The sequence below is a fragment of the Sarcophilus harrisii genome, chromosome 1, assembly GCF_902635505.1.
Source record: "Sarcophilus harrisii chromosome 1, mSarHar1.11, whole genome shotgun sequence".
Classification (NCBI taxonomy): Eukaryota; Metazoa; Chordata; class Mammalia; order Dasyuromorphia; family Dasyuridae; genus Sarcophilus; species Sarcophilus harrisii.
Window position 1 is genome coordinate 312,580,579 of NC_045426.1, and position 24,773 is coordinate 312,605,351.

Below are 24,773 nucleotides of genomic sequence, written 5' to 3' on the forward strand. Positions count from 1 at the left end.
CATCCATCAGTGTCTCTACTTGTTCTATATCCCAAAGTGATCATAAAAGAGGGGAAAGGACCCACATGTACAAAGATGTTTGTAACAATTCTTTTTGTGATATCTTGAAATTGGAAATTGACTAGATGCCCATCAACTAAGGAGTGGCTGGATAAGTTATGCTACATGGATATAAAAGAATATTATTATTCTATAAGAAATGATGAGCAAGATGATTTCAGAAAAAAAAAAAAGGAAAGATACGTAGTGAGCAGAACTAGAACATTGTACACAAAATGATCCAAGACAATTTCAATAAATCTGAACTGGAAAATGCCATCTGCATCCAGAGGAAGAATTATGGAGACTGAATACAGATCAAAGAATACTATTTTCACTCTTTTCTTTGTTTGCTTTTTCTTTTTTGTTTTTCTTCCTTTTTTTTTTTACTGATTTTTCTTTCATATCATGACAAATAGGAAAATATGTTTAAAATGATTATACATGTAAAACCTATATAAGATTGTCTGTCTTGGGGAGGGGGGAGAAAAATATTTGGAACTAAAAATTTTACTGAAGTGAATGTTGAAAGCTTTCTTTACATGTCGTTGGAAAAAATAAAATACTATTGGAGTCACAAACACACAAAAAAAGACCCCAATCTTTCCCCCCTACCCCCATATGTCTATGTATTCTCCCCAGTACTAGTAGTCTGAGCTGGGTTGGTTGCCAGAGATTCAGTTATGTAGAAGTGCAATTTCATTTCCAAATCAAAACAAGGGCCTCCAGGATCTACAAAAACCAGGATACACAAATCTTACATCCTTTTATCACATGAATGAATGTACCAGCGATGACACAAACCTTTTCAATGCAAAGTTTTGTCAGAATTCCTTGGAATTTCCAAATTTGACTGTCCGCAGGTAGAAAATTTCATGCTTAATTCAAAATTCAAAATCATCTCAGTAGATAGGCTCCACCAGGTTCAGAGAAACCAACATACCTCAAGCCAGCTAGTGAATTAAGGGAATATCTACTCTAAGCATGTGAAGACTTACCCTGGCAGAATGGGCAGATGAGAATAATTTGTTCCAATGGCCATAAAGGCAGCTGAAGCAGGACCTATGGAGCTTGGTCAAGCATAGAAGATATCAAGGTCATCCACTGCATTATCCTGCCACTGGACTTTGATGACTTGGGAAGAAAGAATGAGACTGATGATTTTGTGCTGTTCTGCCTCACTTAAAGTCAATTCATTCTCAAGTCAAAACGTCACTTAGGATGTCTTTGGTCCTCTTTGAGAAATAAGGACAAATAACAACAGTCTGTCTCTCTCTTCACCACCTTATTTCCTTAGACTGGTAGAATGACTTTCTGCTGAAATGAAAGAAATAACTCCTCTTTGAGTTCCTGCAGATTACTACTGCCAAAATAAATCTACCACAAAGTAGACATTATAGTGATCAAAGACCCAAATTTTATTATGCTTAATCACAAACTCAGGATTTAGAAAAATAATTGAACCCAGATTGGACTTTCTGATAAGCTTTAAAGAGAAAATTACATCAGAGACATAAATAAATTCTTTTACATGTTTCAATTTCATACATTCTTTTAGGCTAGGTTAAAACAGAATTGTAATCTCATGTTTTAAACTTCAATGATATAAAAATTGAACGTATTTAGCCAATCAGAATCATAATCTCATATATCACCTAAGAAAACAAATAAGACTTTAAAGATAAACTACGTCATGTTATGGATTAAACTACATTTAGAGGGTTCAAATGGATGACTGAAAGAAAGGAATTAATATGTCACCAAGATACCAAAAAGTCTGGTACAGTTGACATTTGGGATCTTTGCTTAAATAAGGCAAGAAAAGAAGTCAAGTTATTTTGGAAAGTCTTTACTCCCTTTGGATCTAAGGAACTTTGAGGCCTTAAGTAAAATATCACATCCTGTGGGACAAGTTTCAGCCAGCTCAGTAAGCTTCTTATGGGAGAAATAGCATTGACACCCTTCCTCCAGATAATAAAAATTAACAAAAATAAAAAATTGAAAAATTTCTCATGATACCCCCATTCAGGGAAGATTAGATGTGCTCTGATTTCCTTTCTTTCCCAACCTTTTATCGTTTTCTTTAATCCTTACTTTCCTTGCTTCCTTTTTTCCTTCTTTCTTTCTTCCTTTTTTCTTTCCTTTCTTCCTTTTTCTTTCCAAACATGACTTCTTTCTTTAGCAAAATATTTTTTCCAATGCAGGTATGCACTTTCTCTGCAATTGAGAGTTTAAAAGAGTTCCCTGAGGGCACCAAGAGATTCTGTGATTTGTTCAGGGTTACAAAGCTATTATATGTAAGAGCAGGCATTTAAAACCAGGTCTTCTTGACTGGGAGACCACCTCTCTTTCTATTATGACATCCTTTTCAATCTGTAAAAGGAAAGGCTTGATTTTGATTTTTCAAAAGTCCCTTTCAGTTCTAACAATCTATGAAAAAGAGATCCTTTCCCTTCATGATAAGGTTTGTATCCTCTCAATTCCAGGTAGTGATGAGGCAATAAGAGAGTTGTTAAAAATCCCCCTTTTAAGTCAGCCACAGGTTTACAGTGAAAGAATTCACTTATCCTGAATTATTAATGGCAGAAATGAAAGTTTATTGTTGGATAGAAACCAGTTTGCTAAGAGACTGACTTCTATAGTGGCAAAATCCTATTGGGGAAATGGATTTTTGCACTGAGAAATTTGCCAGAGATTTTCTCACCATTTGCCATTTTCTCACCAATTGCCAGGGTTCCCAGGCCTGGATGCTTATCAGTTTTCAGCCCAGATCTCCTATTGGAATTAACAACACTTCAAAGGGGTGCTTTTTGACCAGGATTTCTAATTGAATCAAAGGTCTGGCATCCCCAAAAGACAACTTATCTGGGGGAATATGCCTTCCCCAGGAGGGGCTGAGACTCCAAAAGGAATAACACATCAAAAGGAAATACAGTTTGAGAGCGATAATCTTAAAGGGAACACAGTTTCAGTAAATGGAACAGTTTCCCTCCCCTTTCACTCAGAGCTATTGATTATGGAAGTGGGGAGGGAGGATAAAAGTTAAGTGGCACAGTAAATATAGCACCAGACTTGGAGGCATGAGGACTTCAGTTCAAATCCATTCTCAGACACTTAAAACTTACCAGCTGTGTGACTGCCTCATCACCATGACCCCCCCACCCAAAAAAGAGAAAAGAAATTAATTGGGAATTGATTGAAATAGGGAGATATTGGTGAACACTGACTTGATGTTGTCCCTGTAAGTATATCTTAGTCTTAGAATTGAACCATTATTGCAATTGCTCCCCAGATTTCTCATGTCTTCCATAAATGTTTTCTAACTATTTTCCATTTTTCATCTGATTTTATATTCCTTCCTTCCTCTAATCCCCCAGTTTCAGTTCACCAATTGCTCACTGAACATTTAAAACTGGAGGTCTCTTGAGATATCTTAGACATTTCCAAACCTGAACTCATTATCTTTATCTCTAAACCACCTCTTCTTTCCCACTTCCTTGTTTACATCAAAGACACCATTATCCTTTCAGTATTTCAGGTTTGTAATCTCAGCATTATACCAGATTCCACATTTTATGGCACCCAACATATCCAATCAGTTTGTCAAATCTTGACATTTTTACCTGTGCATATTTCTCAAATCCTATCTCTTCTCTCCACTCACATAAATATCACTTTAGTCAAGGCCTTCATGACCACTCACCTAGAATATTGCAACATCCTCCTAACTGGTCTCTGGGCCTCAAGGCTCACTGTCCTGTAGTGACACTGCCACCAAGGTAATTTTCCTTAATCTTATAAGCTTCTCAATAAGCTTTTGTGGATTCCTTTTTTTTTTTTTTTTTTTTTTAATTTTCAATAGTATTTTATTTTTTTAAATACATATAAAGGCAGTTTTTAAAATTCGTTTTTTGTAAGATTTTGAGTTCCAAATTTTTCTCCCTCTCACCCTTACCTCCTCCCTCCCCAAGACAGCAAGCAATCTGATATAGGTTAAATATGGGCAATTCTTTTAAACACATTTACATTTTGTCATATTGTGCAAGAAAAGTCAGACCAAAAGGGGGAAAAATCAGGAGAAAGGACAAAACTAGTCAACAAAAAAAAGTGAAAAAATTATGCTTTGATGTGGATTCTTATTGACTCTAGAAAGTAAATACAAAATTATCCTTTTGGTTTCTACAGTCCTAGCTTGGCCCTGACTGATCTTTCCACCTTCATTAAAAGTTACTTCTGTCCTCTGTGATCCAGCTAAATTGATCTTCTCTTTGTTCCTCATTGAGGATACTCTATCTCCCCTTTCAGAGCATTTCCCCAGGCCATCCCCCATTCCTGGAATGCACTCCCTCTTCATTTCTGCTTCATAGTCTCTCTTCAAGATACAACCCCTGGCTCATAGGCCATATGAAGCCTTTCCTGATGGCAGCTGCTAATACTCTCCCAAATTAGTTAATAAGTTAACTGCTTTGCTGTGTGTATTTATTAGCTTTATATTTACGCTATATATATTTTTGATGTAATAGAACTGTGTCTCCTTGATATTTGTGGAGGGTGGGAAACCTGGCCTGGGGAAATTCCTAAAAATGATTCCTACCCACCTGAATCTCCCAGCTCTGAGAAAGCTACCTGATTCCCACGGGAATCTCCCACTTCCCAAGTGATCTGGGAAACAATCACCACGCTTTATTGATTTGGACCCATTATCAGGATAATAAAAAACAAGATTCCGTACCCACACCTTTGCTATCTTCCTAACCAGGAAGTAGAACGCTGAAGAAATAGTGAAAATAACACCCCCTTTTTTTTTTTTTTTTGCCAAAAATCTCCCTTGCAGATGCGGACTGCGAGTTCTTGAGCAAACACCTGCGACAGCAGCCCGAGGACCCTATGGCTGTGAGGGTGTCTCTCACTCAGTATTTTTATGTGCACTTGTTGACCCCTCCAACAGCATGTAAGGTCGTGGAGGACAGGAATAGTTTCCAATGCATGAAAAGCGATGATGATCTTTTTCAAATGGAGGCTGGCCGTAAATAGTGGGGAGGCAGTTGGGCGAAAATGGGTTTGCTTTCACCGAGCAGCAATCAGCGGACCGCTTCCGGATTAGGGAGGTAGCGGAAGTTTGGGATACCGAGTCCTGATTTTTACGTAGCCTAGTATGCCTGGGGATAGGGGGCAACTGAGGGGCTAATTTTCAACCCAATAAGGGTGGCGGTCGTTTCCCAAAGGGATCCCCGGATCAGTTGGAGGTGGGAGATTCCCGCGGGGACCAGGTAGTTCTCTCAGGGCCGGGAGGGGATTGAGATTTAGGGTTTTTCTAACGCAGGTCCATCCCCGCCCCCAAAGATCCGGGGGGTCAGAGTTCTATTACGTCGGAAGAACCTCTTGTAGCCGAGCCTGAGCGCCCAGTTAACAAGCGGGGAGCCTTCTCAGCGCCCGCGGAACTACAATACCCAGAGTGCCCCGGACCACACCGAGTCGTCGCCCCTCATTCTCTACCCTTGACACCCCGCTCGAGCCAATCAATCACTATCCCGTCGTTTGGCCGGCTCGGAGACCGGGACAGGCCGGGGCGGGAGTCGGGGTTCTTCCTTTGAGGGGCGGGCCGAGTGGAGGCTCCGCGCCCTCACGCGCTCCCGCTGCGGCCGCCCGGCGAGCCCAGGAGCTCTGCCCCCCGCCCCGCCCCGCCCCGCCCCGCCCCGCTCCGCCCGGAGGCTCCCTCCCTCCTGCCCTCTCTCGGCCTGGCGACTCCCGAGCGGTGAGTGGGGGAGGGGGGCCCGGAGCGACCCTGCGCCCTGCACCCCGTTCCTGGGCCTCTGTCTAGGGGTGGGCTCCAGCGCCGCGCCGGGACCCAGCAGGACCTTTTCTCTGCAACTTAGGGCAGAGAGGGCAGGATGACGGCATCGGGCTAGTACTAAATGTCTGTTTTGATAACTCATATTGGCCCGTCTTTCAGATGAGAAAACTGAGGGAAGTCGGTGGTGTAATGCTTAGAGCACTGGGCCTGGAGGCGATAAGACCCGAGTTAAAACCCGGCCTCGGATACTAGTGGTGTGTGATCCTAGGCAAGTCATGCCCCTAACTCCGTATGCCTCGGTTCCCAATGGCATAGCATTTTATTTGAGGAAAGTTGAGTAGGTAGTAGAATAGTATAGTATATACTATAGCAGAGAGAGTGTAAAGTGTTAATAGAGCATTAGGCTTGAAGTCAGGAAGATCCGAGTTCAAATCTTGCTCAGGACACATACCAGCATTGTGACCCGGGACGAATTATCTACCTCAGTTTCTTCAACAGTAAAACGGAGTTAATTCTTGCATCTTCCTGACTCCAGGTGCAACTCCACTGCCTTTTTTTTTTTTGCATTTTCAGAAAATAAAAATTAATTGAAAAAATGGAATTATTAACAGCACCTAGTTCCTTGGAGTTTGTTGTATCATGTGACATAATTGTAGAGTACTTAGTACCCTTTACTATAGTGCCTGGCACATAGTGAATACTATCTAAATGTTAGCCATCATCATCATCATCATCATCATTATTACTGCTACTATTATTCTTGACATGCAATAGGTGTTTAATAAATGCTCATTTCTTCCTTTCCTCCTCATTGGCAGCTTGGGGAATCTTATGGATCCCTTCTTAGAATTGTGTTTTTGTTTTTTTTTAAATATTTGAAGAAAATGCTGTTTCAATTAGAATTTAGTGAAAATAAAGATGTGATTCCCCTTCTCTCCCCCCCCAATCCAAGCCCATGGACCCCGGGTTAAGAGCCTCTAATCTAATTCAGCTCCTTTATATTACAGATGAGGAAGCTTAGGCCTAGGGAGTTGACAGACAGGTCCTTTGACTTCCGGGCTCTTTCCACTGTATCATCTAAGGCAATCAGATTCTGCAGATGAGAACATTTCATTGGGCCTGGTTAGGTGGTCTTTCCATGGTCAGAGAGCCGAGTAGAGTTAAGATAGGGAAGGAAATAAGAACTAGGCCTCTGATTTCACAGATTTTGCCGTTTCTTCTCTAGAGTCCCAAAAAGGAAAAACGGTTCCTTTCACAAAAGGTCCTGCCATTTCCAAAATCGGCACAGAGCGGATCCTCAGAGTTGTCACTTCAGGACCATGGCTACAGCGCTTGGTCTGCAGCTTCAGTCTCACCAGGAGCAGGAAGAGATCCTCATTGTGAAGGTAGAAGAAGATTTCCCTTGGCAAGAAGAACCTCCTTTGCAAAGGAAGGATCCCAATCCAGAGACCTTCCGTCAGCTCTTTAGGCTGTTTTGCTATCAGGAGGTAGCTGGCCCTCGGGAAGCTCTCAGCCGACTCTGGGAGCTCTGTTGTCAGTGGCTGAGACCAGAGATGCGTACAAAGGAGCAGATCTTGGAACTGCTGGTGCTGGAGCAGTTCCTGACTGTATTGCCAGGGGAGATCCAGACATGGGTACGGGAACAGCAGCCAGAGAGTGGTGAAGAGGCAGTGGTCCTGGTTGAGGGTTTGCAGAAAGAACCCAGGAAGCAGAGGCAATGGGTGAGGAAGAGATTTTAATTTTGAGGGATTGGGGTGTTATCAACTACTCAATGATAGGATCCATTCCATTTTGCTTTCTTTCAATTCTTAAGCTCTTTAGGCACATGCATCAGCTGAGATATTAAAATTATAGACTCTCTCACTAAGGGTTGACCAAGATCAGAGTTTGCTCCTAGTTCATCATCAGAATTGCATCTAGCCCAATCAAGTCCATACAGACCTGGGGGAAGGGGGGAAAGGCTCTTATTCTGTGCTTATTCCCTCTTATTTTCAATCAATAACTTCCATGGAATTAGGAATTAGATCCCCCCCCTCCCTTTTTAAAAAAAAAATCTTCCCACAATGCTTATCATACCCTATATTGTTTCCCTCTCCCTCAAAACTGTTCATTTTCCTCTTGGTAATGTACAGTAATGTTCTTTGCTTTGTTTGGTTAAAACAGATACATTCCTGTAAAGTTAGTTTACATTAATTAAACAAATATTTCTCTCATTGATTTCATTGTTCAGTTGGAGATGTCTTTTCTCAGGACTTCTCTTTCTCTTCTAAATACTTTTGTATCTAACTTTCCAATCACTTACCAAACTTTCCTACTGGTTATTGTATCACCAAATGGAGAAGAGTAGAACCAGGCATCCAGTGAATACAAATAGCAAGCAACAGTAACCCAGAAATGCTAATTAATTGAGGAAGTGTGAGATAATTATTTCCTGAGTTTTGTTGATATCCTAGGATATTTCATAATTTTAGGGTTTTTGCAAGATTCTCAAACTCTCAAAATCAAATTAATAATAATTTAAAAAATAAATTTATGATGGAACACAGGACTGGTACCAGATTATCAAAGTTAATGGCATGTCTTTCTTTTTTGTTAAATTGCTAAATTTCATAACTGGAAAGTGTCATGTATTATGAATTACAATTAAGTGATTTTACATAACTGTTTTGGGGAATATTCTTTGTGGTAGTATAATTCGGGTGTTTGTTGGAAAATCTCTTGGGACAAAACGAAATATATCTATAAAATGTTCCTTAAATGTATGGTATATAGTGTTTTTAACAAAAGGGGAGAAGGTATCAAAAATAAAGTAATACAGTTCCAAAAGAATGTTAATTACTCTCATAAAAGTATCAGAAATATTATATTGGGTCAGATTTATTGTCTAACTACTTGATGACTCTTGTCTCTACAAGTGACAGAAAGGAATGCATTGTTAAAAGAATCAACTAGTTTAGGTTAGGGATGTACTTCTCAGTATTTGCAATTACTCCTTAACAGCTGTTTTGTATCTGTTTTCCACAAATTTATCTTGAGGTTGGGATTTCAAGATCCCTACTAAACAGCACCTATAACAAGAGTAGGGCTGCTGGGGCCAGAGCTGATTAATTTTATCTTTTACCTTAGAAAAGGCACTTATTTCTGCATCTAATAAATTCTGCACCAAGTAAATTCTCAACTTTAAGGAGAGACTAGGAAAGAACTAGGAAGAAGAATAAGAGATTCTAGCCATCACAGAATAGAGAATATGATTGGGCACAGATTGAAATGTGAGAAGGAAAGGTTTATAACTAAGGGGGGAGAAAGGCTAGAGACTAGAGAAGAGAGAATAGAAAGTGGAGAAGAAACAGTTTGAGATAAGAGGAAAAGTGAGAAGGGGTTTAGTGGTAGTAAAAGGCTGAAAAGGGCCTGGAGGAAATCTAGTTCTCAATTTCCCAGATTCTTTGTAACAGGAGGAGGGATGTGGGCTGTTCCTAGATTACAGTCTCTGTGCCAGGGCAGGAGGTGCTCTCAGAAGAGATGGTGGACCCCAGAGAAGAACCCAGGAATCTTTGATATTCCAGGGAGTCACGCGGCAAGAGGCCAGGTTCCAAGAGGAGGGAGCACAGAAGTCCTGTCTTGGACCACAGGAACAGCCACACTATAGATCCAAAAAGAATTTCCAACTGCGGCCAAAGAGAGGTAAGAAATTGCCCTTCCTGGGGAAGAATGCTTGGCATGGAGGGAAAGAAAAAAAGTTATGTGGGAACAACCAGGACAGGTGTCTGAGTTCAGTGAGACTGGGAAATGGACAAGAATAGGAGGTGTCCTAATGGAAAAAGCATTGGTTCTAATTGGAGGACCTCAATTCACAACCCATCACATCACAGTTCTGACTCTTGTGACCTTTGTGATTCTGGGCACATTATGTAACTTTCTTGGGCTTCATTTTATAAATGAAGAGGCTGGATTAGAAAGTCTCTGAGATTTTTTCCAGCTCTATATCTAATTCTACGATTATAGGCATAGAGTTAATTATGAGGTAAGAATTTAGTAGTTCTTTCAAAAAATTTAAATATAATTGGGAAATATTTACCTAAGTAAATAAAAAAATATTAGAAACAGGAAGAATTATTGGTTCCACCCAGCACTTTGATCAGGTATTTGGCATTAGAACAGCATGTGGTAAAGGGCTAGGACAAACTTCTCGATGGTTTAGGGTAGACATCTTGAACTCAGTGATGAGAAAGGGCAGCCCTCAGCAAGGAATGACTCAGTTAATGACTGTTTTCATTCCATAGGTTCACCTGTTTCCCGGGTTTCTGCCCTCTTCAGGGAGGAGAGCACTAGAGAACAGCAAACAGCAAGTGCATTAATCTCTGCCTGGTCCCAGGTGAATCATGTTCCCCTATCCCACTCCACCCTGCCCCACCTCTGTCTTTGCTTCCAATACAAATAACAGGTATTAGTTCAGTGTTCAGAGGTTAATTATCCTGGGAACTCCAAAATCATCTCAAGGTATCTTATTATCCTAGAATCAGTCATCTTTAATAATCCAGAATTCAAGTAATTAAACTCAAGTGCATTTTATTTAAATTTATGCACCAGATGTTTAAGGATTCTGTTTAACCGCTTTTGTCCTCCTGGTTTTGGTTACCTCAAAAGTAGCCAAGAATTTTGGGCCAATAAGCTTCATGTTGAACTGAAATCCATATGGGCCATGTTTCCTCTGTGTGTGTCTATGGGAGACTGATTCTTGGTAGAAATCAGTCTCTAACAAATGAGATTCTAAAAAAATTGTTCTATACATAGTAATCCAAACAAAACTTTAAGCTATCATATACAGATTGCTGTCTTCATCTTTCCTGAAGCTTCCCCCCCCTCAATATTCTTTTCTCCTCTGTAAAGAAAAATAATCAGTTCTACTCTGTTTTATACTACTTAAGAACATTGTTCTGTCACTCTCTGTTGCTCCTGGTAGCCACTCACCACTTTAGGCATGGTCAATTAAGTCTCTTTTGTCTGTTCCAACATATCATCTAGCTTATCCAGCTCTTTTCGAATATTTCAGGTGTTGTTCTAAAATGTTCTTTTGGTCTTCCTGTTTTTTCATTTTTTCATATCGGTTTTCATACTCCTGGCACTTTGTCCTAGGTCCAAGGAAATGTTGCTACTTCGGCCAAATTATCCATACTTCTATTACATTCCAAGTCTTACTAAGTAGTCCTTGCTGTAGAACTGGGTAGCAATTTCTTTTGCCCTGAGAACTGTCAGCAGGACTAAGGAACATATTGGCAAGGAAGCCTAAGGTATCAGTGGGAAAAGAGCGTGAAAAAGCAAGAGACATCAAAGAAAAGGGAGCAAAATAGTAAGGTAACTGAAAGCCCTGAGACAGGAGTCTGAAAAGGAATTCAGTGAGCTGTGGATTTTATACAAAAATGGAGAAGACGAAAGGGTTGCTCAAGTAAAAAGTATGGAAGCAGCAAGGTGGTACAGTGATTATAGCACTAGATCTGAAGTGAGGAAAACTCATCTTCCTCAGTTCAAATCTAGCCTCAGGCACTAGCGGGGTGCCCCTTGGCAAGTTACTTTACTCTGTTTGCCTTAGTTTTCTCACCTGTAAAATGAGCTGGAGAAGGATATGGCAAACCACTCCAGTAATCTTTGCTAAGAAAACCCCAAATAGGATCATGAAGAGTCAAATATGACTATAACAACTGAGCCATATGAAAGTCAGTTTTGAGATTTAGATCCAGAGTAGATATGTAGTGTAGGAGAATCAAAAGTGATCCCAAGAGTTCTTGGGTTATTACTGATAAGACTGTAGATCATTTTGAGAGTAATTGATGATTACCCTAAGCCAGGACCAAGAGTGTACCTGAGGTAGCTCTGACAGAGTGGAGTTCTGTGATTTTTTTGCAGATGCCAGTGACATTTGAGGACATGGCTTTGTACCTCTCCCAGGAGGAGTTGGGGCACCTGGAACCAGTTCAGAAAGAACACTACAGGGATGTCCTGCAGGACAATTATGGTAACATGATTCTGCTAATTAAAGCCTTTTTCCCCTTTGGCTTAAAACCTCTGAGGTCTATGATGGTAATCTGTTTCTACACCTGTTTCTACAGGTATCATTTTTATATATTCTCCCATTTTTCCTCACTACTTTATCCCAGTGTATATCAGTCAGCATGCTACATTTAATACATACATTTAATAGACACATAATATGTGTAAGGCACTGTGCTAAGTGATGGAATTAGGAGGAGATGTAAGAGGCTCCTGGCCTAATTCGTAAGAAATAAGACATATATACAAAAAGATAACAATTCAAGGGAGCATATGAGTAATACTAATAATTTAAGAGGTATGTGAGATACCTCATTAATAGTCTATTACATTTTGGGAGGGGAGGATCTGGGTCTGTCTTGCCCAGGTTGGAAGTACAGTGGCTTCTCATAGGCTCAGTCCCATTGCCCATCAGTACAGAAGCTTTGACCTGCTCCATGTTTGACTGAGGCCAGTTCATACCTCCTTTTGAGTAGCCTTGTAACTCCTGGCTCTGGGGGACCTCACTGTTGGTGCAGACTTAATGTGGATTGTCTTTTGCCAAACTGTACTTCAAAACTCCAAAGCTCAGGTAGTCTACCAGCCTCAGCCTGCCCCACTACCAGATATACTAGGAGTGTACCATCCCACACCTGGTTTTTATTTTGTCTATCTTACAGACCATATTTATAGTGATACCTTCTATTGTCACCTCTTGTATGCTCTGTGACAAGGGGTCCATAAGCTTCACCACACTGTCAAAAGGATGAATATCTGCTCAATAACATGATAATTAGAGCACATTCATGGATTGATTCCCGTGTGAGCCAATGAATAGCTTTCTTTTGTTCTATAGTTGCATCTCTAGTCTCATCTGGCAATCTCACAGCATGTGCCATCGGTCATAAGGAAGACTGGATAAGAGATGGAATTAATTAAAATATGTCACTACTATTGGAGAATGTGCTTCTAACTTAAGCTTTACTATACAGTAGTGTCAGTCTTATAGAAAGGACAACATTGTGCTTCAGGAACAAGATTTTTTGCTTCACCTTCAAGTTTCTCACCTGGTTAACTTAATGTCCTTTATTTCTTATTTTTGCATTATCCAACAAGGAAACCTACTTGAGACTTCTTTATCCGTTTCTACTCCCATTTCTCAGTCTTTTCTTATGCAACCCTTTGTGATGAGAATTTCCTAGTTTACTGTGTTCCTTTCTATCAATCAAAAACACTTAAAATCCAGCCTTCTTTTAGGAACTTTTCCCAGATAACTGATATTGATATAATTGTTTCTACAGGCACATTTGTTTTTAAAATAATTGAATTGTTCATTTTTTCCTTTTTATGAACCAAAATCAAGCTGATTTCTGTATGATTAGCTGTCTACCACACCCTTTTGTTTTTGAGTAAAGAGAGTCTTGGACAGCTAGGTGGTTCAGTGAATAGAGCACTGGCTGTTTAGACAGGAGGAGCTGAGTTCAAATCCAGCCTCAGGTACTTCTTAATTGTGTGACTTTGAGCAAGTTATTTAACCCCAACTGATGTTTTCTACTGTAAATTATAAACTCCTAAAGAGTTATACTTGTTGAATTTGGTTTGCATAACCTTTCAGCATTAATGGCAGAATTCACATTGGGGCATGTGAATTATTTTTAAATGATGGAAGTTCTTAACCTAATGGTTAATCATATTTTTTTTCCATCTTGGCTATCCTGGAAGTTTCCAGAAAAAAATTACATGCAACATTTCTGGATCCTGAACTTACCCCCTTATTTGGAGGCAGATTCTGTATGTAAACAGAGTTTTTCCTATTTCTTTTACTGAGCCCTGACCTTCCTTATGGACAGGGCTTCCTATTCCCAAACCAAATCTAATTGCCCACCTGGATCAAAAGGAAGGATTGTTGAACTCGAATCTACAATCTTTCAAGGAGAGAGATATTCCAAGAGATAATCACACAGGTGAGGAGAACAATAGGATTTCAGCTATCTTCAAAGTTTGAGTGTTGAAGATTCTGCTAATGAGATGTTGCCTCATGTAAGATAAGAGAAAATGAGAGACTAAGATGAATAGTGTCTAATGAAAGTTTTAAGGCACAAGAAAAAGCTGGTGTTTTGATTTGTAGCATTGAAAGTAATAAATTAGCTTTTCTAAATGAAACACTTTATAAAGAGCTAAAAGGGGAAATAACTCTCAAAGGAAGAAACTAAGCCAGGTGAATAATAGCAAATACTAAAAAATACCACAGGTTGACAGGAACATAATTGAGGGGAAAATGCAATATAAAAGAATCATTCAAGTCATTAAGCATCTATATAACATCTGCTAGGTGCAGAGCACTGTATAAGAGGCTTAGGACAGTAAGATCTGGAAAAGCATTTATCCTTTACATGGAGATGGAAAGCTAATATTAAAAAGACAAAAGCTTTGATCCTTTGCCAAAAATTAGTCATCTGAGCATATTTGTACAACTTATAAAGCAGAAAGTCAAGTCTTAATAGGAAAAGAAGTTGGAATTAGATTTAAGTTTTTGATATAAAATTCTGTGAATCAGCAAGTCCTGATGACATGTATTTTCAGACACTTGAATCATATTTGTCCCCATCTCTGCCTGTTGACATCATGCTTCCTCTTCAAGGTACAGTTGAAAAGACTCCAAAGTTTGTGACCTTTTCCCCTACCTCAGATTACTTTCTTATCTTATCTCAGCATTTTGAACCCTTATGCATAGATTTTTATTATGCTTATTTGTGTGTGTGTTTTGTTACCCTTATTAGATTGTAAGCTCTTGAAGGGCAGGAATAGTATTTTGTTTTTGTATGTTCTTCAGTATGAACCCGTTGTACTTGATGGGCATTTAATAAATGTTTATTGTGTGAATAAAATAAATGAAAGTTGAAATCATTCCACTTTGAAACAGTAGTTTGGAAACAGAAAATCTGAAATTCAAGACAAAGGAGAAAGAATTAAAATTGGGTCCTTCCTAATGGCTGACATTCAGAGAACCTCATAAGTATGAAAAGGGAAAAACATCTCTGGTTCCTGCCTCATTTTGCTCGATTCACTGAATCTAGATTTTAACATTAGTCATGGTTATCAAAGTCTAGTTCACATTTAAGTCTTATAAAATTTGTGTTGGAAGGAGAATTTTTGCCCTTGAGACTGATAGCAGATACACTCAACAGGAAATTGAGAATTCCACACTCTTCTATTCCTTGTAATTGAGGATTTCAAAATATTAGTGAATGATTCCACTCCACATCTCAGTCATTCTATATGGTGCACTTAACATGGGAGCCCTCCCTTTCTGAGACCTTTAGAAAAAATTGCCACAAGGACCTTGAAGTGTGTCTTACAAGTTGTTAATAGTGGAAGATTAACTGCTATCTTTTAGCAACCTAAAACTTATTTAGATACTTTTTTTCCCTTAGGAGTAGATGTAAAAGAATGAAATGGTAACAAGTTCTAAAAGTCTTCCTACAAATTTTCAAATGTAATTACAAAAGTTACAAGTATAATTTTTCCAACTTTTTTCCTTTTACCTAGCTCCCTTCTACTTTTCTAGTCTTGAACCTTACTCCCTGACATAGACTCTTCAGCGACATTGGCCTCCTCCTGCCTGTTTCACAAATAAGACATTTCATCTCTAAGCTCTGGGTATTCTGCTTGTCCCCCATGCCTGGAATGCTCTCCTTCCTCCATTCTGACCATTGACCTTTTCTGGTTTCCTTGAAGTTCCAGCTAAAATCCACCTTCCTATAGTCTTAATTCTTGTGCTTTTGCTGTTATTTCATATTTTGTATATAGCTTGCTTTGTATTTATTTGCATGATTTTTGTCCATTAGATTGTAAGCTTTTTGAGAGTAGGAAGTATTTTTTGCCTCTTTTTGTAACCCCAGCACCTGGCAGATAGTAGGCACTTAATGTTTTTAGATTGACTGTCTGATTTTACCTTGATTTTATTACTCTCTAGGATCAAGGATTTCATTTTCTCTCCTTTCTTCTAGGATGTGAGATCAAGATTGAGAAAGAAGATTCCAAGGAGGATTCAGCCATGAAAATGGAATTGTGTAGAACCTTGCCAGAGAAGTCCAGGGAACATGGTCTTCAGGCAGCTTGTCAGGGGCAGACTTGTCTAATTCGACCAGAATGTCATCAGGGCTATCCACTGATTGAGGGAAAGAGCCAAACTCCTGTTCAGGAAAGGAATATAAGTCTTCAGAGAGTCTGTATAGTAGAGAAACCCTACAAATGCCTTGAATGTGGAAAAAGCTTTAACAAAAGTTCTCATTTGATCAAACATCAGAGAACTCACACAGGGGAGAAACCCTATAAGTGTCTTGTATGTGGAAAGGGCTTTAGTGACCGTTCCAATTTCAGTACCCACCAGAGAATTCATACTGGAGAAAAACCCTACAAATGCAATGAATGTGGGAAATGCTTCAGCCAGAGCTCAAGCCTTGTCATACATCGAAGAACTCACACTGGAGAAAGACCCTATAAATGTGGGGAATGTGGGAAAAGCTTTAATAATAGCTCTCATTTTAGCGCACACCGGAGAACCCACACAGGTGAGAAACCCTACACATGCCAGAATTGTGGGAAAAGCTTTCGTCGGGGCACTGACCTTAATAAACATCAGAGAACACATACAGGAGAGAGGCCCTATAAATGTGAGATATGTGGAAAAAGTTTCACACGAAAACACCAGCTTGTAACACATCAGGAGGTTCATGCAGGGGAGAGTTATGTTCACTGAATGAGGTTTGGAGTAATCTTCCACTCAAGCTCAGCTTTTCAGAGATATAATATACAGCCCTCCTCTTGTTTGAGGGACATTTATTTTCAGGATTTTGAACTTTATAACGATGATTATAGGACTATGCTATTCATTTTACAGAATCAGAAACCATTAACTTACAAAAATTTGAATACATTATGAGTTATCAAATGGTAGCTATTACCATGGCATATCACAGTCTGATTTTATTACAGATTGCTAAGAAGTTTTATGAAGGTGAAGAGATTTCTGATAGGGAAAATGGCACAAAAATATTATTTCCACTGACTGCATGGTTCAGGCCTAATCACCATTCTGATTCTTTCTTGTCAATCATTTTTAACTCAAGTCTTTTGTACTTTTTTGCCCTAAGAACGTATCTCTGATCTTCTGGGGGTTGTCATTGAAAAAGAAGGGTTTGCTTTATAGAAATGTATTTTGTTGCCAGTCTTGCTAAAAATTATCTGTTCTGTAGAAGGATATTTTTCAGGTGCAAATAGCCAATGAAGAGATCATTTTTACATGCTGGCACATTACCTATCCAGCTTAGCAAGCCCTGAATGTTCCTTTTTTAATTGTTCTTGTTGAATCTGAGAACTTGGAGTTAAAGGACCATCTCCTCTTCCTAACTCTGGATTTATCTGTGAGTTTTTAGGTTGTTTATAGCCATCCATTCCTGGATCTTTCCAAAGTAAAAAAGATCAGTCTGGAGTTTCCAATTCAGTTCTCAATCCTGTCTAGGCACCTAAAGTTTGTTCTCTCCTAGCTATTTAGTATTTATAATCTGGTGTATGGCTCATGAGGAATAGTAGAGACGATTTCTTCTGTTAGATTCAAAGAGCTGGTTTCCCAGTAACAACCAATTAAACTTGTTCTCAGTTTTTGCAGGAAAGGACTAATTCTAGAATAGTTCTAGCTATTCCTCTCTTGGGGCAGCCAAGAAAAAGGCACTCAGTTTTAGTTTTTCCCATCACCAAATCCATATGTGTATTTTTATATTTGACAGTATTACCTTCATTACCTAGCCTTGGGCTGTGGTAAGACTTTAAAACATATACCTATCTCTCTTCATTCCTTTAATAAAGGCAATACTTTTTTTCCCCTTGCTTTTGTATTTTTTTTTTTTTTTTTTTTTTTTTGGAGAGTGGTTTCTAAATGACCCTTAAATGTTATTTTAAGTCCTCTGATGGTGCTTCATTGTGGTGGGAGTGGTGACCTTGGCTGTATGAAAGCTATCCCAGTACACACAAAGTACTAGCAAGCCCTATTAAACTTGGAGAGATTTCAGTGTGGCCTGATGAAGAACTGTGGAGTCTAAGAATCAGTTGAACTAAATTGAATGAGAGTAATTAAGATTGTTTGCCCATAATGAGTAATCTATCAATGAAGCTCATTAATGAAGGGTCCATAATTCAAGAATCCAGACCATTAGAAATATTAAGTTGGATGTGATGAATCCCTCTTCCCAGTTTAGGTTTAGAAGCTGTTCTAAATAGCACAAATTTAGAAACCAAAAAAAATCTTTCAATCTGGTTTGATTTGTTGCCAACCCAATTCTTCCTCCCTTCTTTCTTAAGTCGAGTTTTATGAGCATGAAAGTAGTGAAATTTTGGAATAGATGGGAATCACTATGAACGAAGCTTTTAGTACATTCTAGTATGCCTTGCTATGCAAAGTTTTAAGTTTGCTCCCTGGTTTGGAAGCATCACATGTTAATTTTTTCGTGAGTAATTGATTATGTAGTTCAGAGGTCCCTAATCAATTGGGTCCAAGATTTTTCTCTCCTTGGATGCTAGTTTTTTTTGTTTATCCTTCATTCTCGAAGAGGACCAATGACATCAGGAAGGTGATCTCTTGATGCCATTGTATCATGTTGACTGAGAAAACTGGGACTTGAATGCAGCTCGGTCAGTATATGACTTATCCTCAAACTTCAAGCTATTAGTTGGCCTTAAAGGGTAGGGGCTTCTTGAGTTCATAGTTCTTGCATCAAATAGAATATGTGAGTAATTCGTTCTACCAATGATAATCCTGAACCTCACAACTTACCCTTCTGACCCCATACAAGCAAGACTTCTCAAAAACACTCTAGATTGGATTGGATGGGCCCCTCAGCACAGTCTAGCCTAGGACTACCCTTCTAAAGCAGTCACCAGTACACCTAGATTTTGAAGGAATGGGTCAGGATGTTCTACATTAGTAAGCCAGATAATTTTAACTACCATCTCATGAGATAGCACAGTCTAAAAAGAAAATGTTACATCCTTGGTTTATTAGCATTTTCTGCCTGCTCTCTTCTAGTTTAGGATTCAGGAGGACATTCCATCTCCAATGCATCATAACTCTTACTTCAGCTTCCTACTTCCTAGAGCCCTTAATTCCTCATTTTGACACTTCCTCTTCTGATTCTTCCTGTACCCATGTTATTAATCACCATTTCCCCCCAAAGGACTAGTTCCAGACATTAACAGTATTAAGAACACCTGATCTCCATTCCCTGGGAATAGAGATCTGATCTCCCCCTGGCATGTGACTTATGGTAGAGCAGCCCTTCAGTCTCTTTCCAAATCTCCTAGACGTGTAACAAATTAAATTTTAAAATGTTTTAGTAGTCAAGGAGGAGGTCAAGACTTGAGTATATGTTTGTTGGAAGGCAATACAAATTTCCTATTTTTCTTTCATTGAGAAGAATTTTATGCTTTCTTTATAAAAAGTTTTTATAAATATAGGAAATAATTGACAAGTGAAATAACTGAACATAAGATTTACGCGTAAGTGTTAGTTGACTCTACATTAATTTTTGGACTTCAGATGGGTGATAAAAGACTGAACACAAAAACTACAAAGAACAGCCAGTGATATATAACAAAATAGCAACTATGTGAAGGACTGTGCCTGAATCACAAGAACAGAACAATCTGACTAACTGGTCAAATCAATAACTGAAAAAATTAAAGCAGTGGGACATACTTAGGGGTGTGCTGGAACCAGTGTATATTGGCTCAGTCAGCTGTAAATTTTCAGTGTGAACTTTTATGCCTTGGAAATCATCAAAGACCACAAATCAGAGCTGGATTTATTTTGTTGTCTAGATTTAAGAAAATAATGGATGAAATAAGAATATAGATTAAAGTATGTTATGGTTTTTCAGAGAGCTAGTTGTTAAACATTTATTAGCATATCACTAGACAGATTGTTAAGAGGTGTACTTAAAAATGTTGCAAAAGATAATCTTTGCTTAGGGGCACTTAGCCCTAAGAGCCAATTCCCAGCCCATTGGTTCTATCTTAATTTCTTAACAAATAGATCATCTGGAACATCTACTTTACTTGGAATTAAAAGTTGACATTCCATTACTTTATTGGAGAAATAAATATTTTAATACATTTGTTGATACTAAAAGGGAAAAGAGAAACACTGGAATTTAAAAACAAGAAGCCTTTGAATACCAAGTAGTAAAATGTTGGGCAGCTCTATGCCAACATCAAATGGAAGTTCTGGTCCTATGGTAGTCTAAGGACATACAGATGTGGGTAGAGGTTATAGAGGGTTCAGGGAAGCCATAGCTATTCAAAGCAGTCTGGGCTTGTTCCTGGTCACAGTCAAGACTAGAAGTCCTTTTCTGATTTTCTTGTAAACTAGTTTAAATTATCTTCCTCAACCACTAGGTTTACTGGGCTGATGGTTGAGTCTTCTGCTGCCTCCCTAGCTCCTGCATAGTCAGGGTCCTGATAGAAAAGAGATGAAAGAGCTTATGAGCCATGACCCAGGTCTCTTTACTTCCAAGAAACAAAAGGAAATCTAAGTGATGACTGGAGAATGCTTCCTATGATTTGCTGCTCTCATATCCTGGCAGATATCAAAGGCTGTGACGTGTTTCCTCATTTGCCTGATATAGGGCAAACACATGAAAGTGCATCCCAAGCCATGGGAAAGCAAAGCTTCCTTTGTCAATGAAGTGGTTTAAGAGCTTCTTCATGGTGTAAGTGGCCATTTTGGAAGGTTGTAATCTTTGCCAGGAGCTTTTATCTAGTGCAGTGCAGGACACTGATTTGAAATTCTTTCTACTCCTTCCATGAAGTCAATTCATTTTGTTATGCCAAGAGATGCTTATTTGAATTGCTTCTTTGAGAGAAGTTGTGGGCTTCATGTTGGTGAATGCTTTTGAAGGTTAGCAGACAGTTACATTCCACATTAGTTCTTCCAACTACTGAGGAAAAGAGGACAAGAAATGAAAATGATAAATGGCTTTGAAAAAACAGGATCATTTTGTGTTCCTGTTGGTTGATGTCGCAGACTTTTAGAATCATTGTACAGGAAGGGATCCTAGGGTCTAACCCCACCCCTCCCCATTAATGTGGGATATCACATTGGTGAAACCCTAAGGTATTCAAGATTTTGCTCTGGGGTTTCTTTTGGAAGTGAAATCTCTAATTCAATAGATTCCTTCATATTTATGCCTTTAATTTATGTCTCAGCTTCTGTCTCTCCAGCTCACCTAGGGACTGCATGCCATTTGAGGAGGGAAAAATATGGCCATTTCTAGTATTTCTCTCTAAAAGGTGCTTCAACTTTTATCTAAGTGCCCCCTCCAGATAAAAAGAGGGATGATAGGGGCAGCTAGATGATGCAATGGATAGAGCATTAACTCTGAAGTCAGAAAGACCCAAGTTCAACTCCTGCCTCAGATACTTATTGTGTGACTCTGGGCAAGTCACTTAACCCAAATTGCCTCACACATATGCACAAAAAAGATCATTTTTCTGTACCACTATTTCCTGCCAACTTTCCTTTCAGTTTCTCAGTTCTTACTGTACATTAGTGATTGTATGTACTTTGATTTTGGAAATAAAGCTTGCATTTGTTCAAGTCTATTACGGGTGGAGTTGATTTTAGAAATTCCAAATGGACATATTTGTTTTAACGGAAGCAGAAGAAAAATGGAAAAAACAAATTTCACACTATTTCCTATTTGGTACCTTCCTCCTCCTTACTAAACCCTCTTCCATATCCCACCACCACCTTGAACACACATTGCAAGGTTTAATATCTACCTCAAAGAGTTATATCACATGACAATTTGGTATATAGTGCATTCTGGCTATGAGGAAATATAATATAAATTCAAATATAAAATCTCCTACTGCCTAAAACTGAACAATTAATTGATTATATTAAGCATAACTATTGTTCCAACTGTGGCCTGAAAAAGGAATTACTTCTTGACAACAACTTCTGTGACTTCCTACAGCCCACTACTTGGCACTAGTATGGACTTGGTGAATGTTTGTTGGATGGATGGATGAATTTTCCTGGATTCTGAAAGTCCCTCATGAAAATAACAATATCTGTGGATTCCTGGGGCTAGCTTAAGACCAGCCTGAATAAGCAGCATTTCTGAATCCAGTGTCCGTTATATTCTTTGAACTTTCTTCCCTGCATTCAAAAAGCTTCTGTCAAATGACTGAGATGGCTACCAAAAATATTTTAAATAGATTATTTATTCTTGAGGATCATATACTTCTACCAGACTGTAAGCTCCATATAGACAGAGGCTGCCAACTCATTCATCTTTATATTCTCTGGATATAAAGTCTGGAGCTTCAAATGAGCCTCAATAAAAATGTTTGTTGGATTAGACTGTTTAATCATGACAGTCCCTGTTCTATAAGTGGAGAAGATGTAGTTCCTACAAAGGCATTGTGTTGGTTTTGGTATCATAGAATTGTAGAATTTCAGGATTAGAAGGGACCTCAGTGGCCATCTAGTGCAACCTATACCTGAATGAGGATTCTCCCAATGTCAGAACATAAAACATCATCCAAACTCTGCTCATAGTAAAGGGAAACACCTTGTGATGTTCTTTATGGTCTCTTCTATTCTGAATTTCTAATTCCTATGAATTTCTATGGTAACCCTGGAATAGAATTCTGCTCTAATACATATTCCATTTGTGGATAACTCTATTAAGATGTTTTTTCTTTATATCAAGCCAAAATTTGCTTCTTTGCAACTTCTAACTATTGTTTATAGTTCTTGGGTCAAACAGAACTATGTTTTTATCTAACAGCCCTTCAATTATTTGGTGACAGTATTCCTCTTTAAGTCTTTCATTGTCTATATTAAACATCCAGTTCCTTCAACCATCCTTATACCACATCTAAACTGCAAGGAGAGAGAAAGGGCAGCACCTCTCCTTCACAGACCCAATAAGGGAACCAAAAGATCATATCTTAATTCAGGAAAAGATCTCTGAAGGCAGATAGTCTTACAAATAAGGAAACAGGGCCCAGGATGAAGCAACTGGCAAAAAATAATTCAAAAGTAGCAAAGCCTATAGAATCAATCATGTTCTCTCACTTCAAATTTAAAACTGGCCTACTGGCCTACTCACCTATTAACCTCCCTGGCTTCCTTTAAGTTATAACTAAAATCCTATCTTTTGACTTTGTCTTCCTTTATATCCCCAGCACTTAGCATAAAGTCTGGCAATGTGCTTAATCAATGCTTGTTGACTAGAAAAAAAATTCTAGTGCCTTCCCCATGCTAATTATTTCCTATTTATCTTGTATATAGCTTTTTTAAAATATGTATTTATTTGCATGTTGTCTTCCCCCACCTTAGAGTATAAGCTTCTTGAAGGCAGAGATCCTCTTTTGCCCCTTTTTGTATCTCCAGAATTTAGCACAGTGCTTGACACTAAGTAGTCATTTAAGAAATATTTACTGATTGATTTCTTCTGTGCCCTTTATGATATCTAACAGGAAGTAATGGAATCAAGACCAAAGTCAAGCTTTAATCTCTTGGTAACATCTGAGTCGCAGAACAGTTGATCTTTGGTAAAAGGAATTTTTTTTTTTACAGAAATCATGAATCACAGGTCTGAGGGGAAAAATACCTTCCAAACTTTGGAATCCAGCTAAACGGCCTCTGGACAAAGTGTTTGGAATTCTGTTCTAATATATATTCCCCAATTACTATGTCTACCATATGCAGAAAACCTGACAAAGTTTATCCTAGAAGACAGTACTTATTCTTTGAGTTAAAATGCCTATTAATGAATAAAAGGAACTATCTTTAGAAGTAAAGTTGATTGTCATCATTCTTAGGCCTCTTTCTATAAATCTTTTTTTAAAAAGGGAGAAACTATGTCCAAGATATTGTTCCTATTTGAAGCATGCTTAACACAATCATCCTCTGGGGAAAAAAATGGAGAGGAACAGAGTCAGACTTATCCCCAAATGAAAAAGCACATTAGGTCTGTCTTCACTTCCCCATAGTTTCCTTATTCAGGACTGCTGCTTTCTCTTAAACTGAATAAATGTTTATTAAATCTATAAATAATATAATACTAAATTATATTCAAGGCACTCTATAGGTCCTGGGAGAACTAAAAGTAACTAAGTTAAGTCTTTGCACTAAAATAGCTTATAATCAAATGGGGGAAATACTATCACAGGGAATGCGACAGAGATAGAACATTTTAATTTTAATGGTATAGGGAACTCCAGAATGAAGAGACTCCCTCTATCAATGCCAGTCAGCATCTTGTAAACTAATAGTCAATTTAAGTGACTTGCCCAGAATCACACAGTCTACAATAATAGTCAGAAGCAGAATCTGAGCCCAAATCTTCCTACTTGAGAGCAGCCTTTTATCCACTATGCATCTGTCTCTTCTGCCATCCACAACTATATCTCATATAACAGAAAATGGAATAAAGGTAGAAAAAGGATTTGGACAAAGTGCTTTCAGACATTTGAGGATGGAGAGATCACTTCCAGGGCAGGGCAGGGTGGATCAGGAACATGTTTGTGGACCTGGTATTTCCTCAGTGTGGCTTAGAAGGAAGGAAGGAAGGAATATCAATAGGTAGAGATTGGGGAAAGGGGAAGTTAGTCTATTCCAAATATGTGACTGAAGGCACAGATAGGTACTGGAGAGGGTTAAGATAAAGAAGAATAGTTAACTATTAAAGCCCAGTTTGGCTGGAATACAAAGTACAAAAAGGGGAGTAGTGTCAAAGAAGGCTAAAAAGGAAGGTTGGAGTCAGATTATTGGAGGCCTTAAATGTTAGGATAGGACATTCATACACACACACACACACACACACACACACACACACACACAGAT

The 24,773-nt window shown here is 38.7% G+C and overlaps 2 protein-coding genes across 9 annotated transcripts in view; one reads left to right on the forward strand and one right to left on the reverse strand.

Annotated features, from left to right (window-relative positions):
• Window positions 1-5,325: 5,325 nt before the first annotated feature.
• ZNF500 (zinc finger protein 500) lies at window positions 5,326-17,746 on the forward strand. The gene is made up of 6 exons (XM_012542984.3): window positions 5,326-5,794; window positions 7,059-7,554; window positions 9,397-9,514; window positions 10,114-10,205; window positions 11,735-11,843; window positions 15,868-17,746. Exons 2-6 carry the CDS (start codon window positions 7,153-7,155, stop codon window positions 16,617-16,619), a joined length of 1,473 nt encoding a protein of 490 aa, XP_012398438.1. The 5' UTR covers window positions 5,326-5,794; window positions 7,059-7,152; the 3' UTR covers window positions 16,620-17,746.
• The window catches only part of C1H16orf71 (chromosome 1 C16orf71 homolog), a 40,564-nt gene continuing 28,701 nt past the window's right edge, over window positions 12,911-24,773 (reverse strand). For 4 of the 8 annotated variants that reach the window (XM_023497606.2, XM_031945198.1, XM_012543001.3 and 1 more), the window contains one exon: window positions 19,778-20,850. In XM_023497606.2, coding sequence (XP_023353374.1) covers window positions 20,735-20,850 — 116 coding nt within the window. In that variant the 3' untranslated portion in view covers window positions 19,778-20,734. Of the gene's footprint in view, window positions 14,800-19,777; window positions 20,851-24,773 lie in introns of those variants that run through there. The other 4 variants (XM_031945190.1, XM_031945188.1, XM_031945159.1 and 1 more) reach the window with 2 other exon arrangements.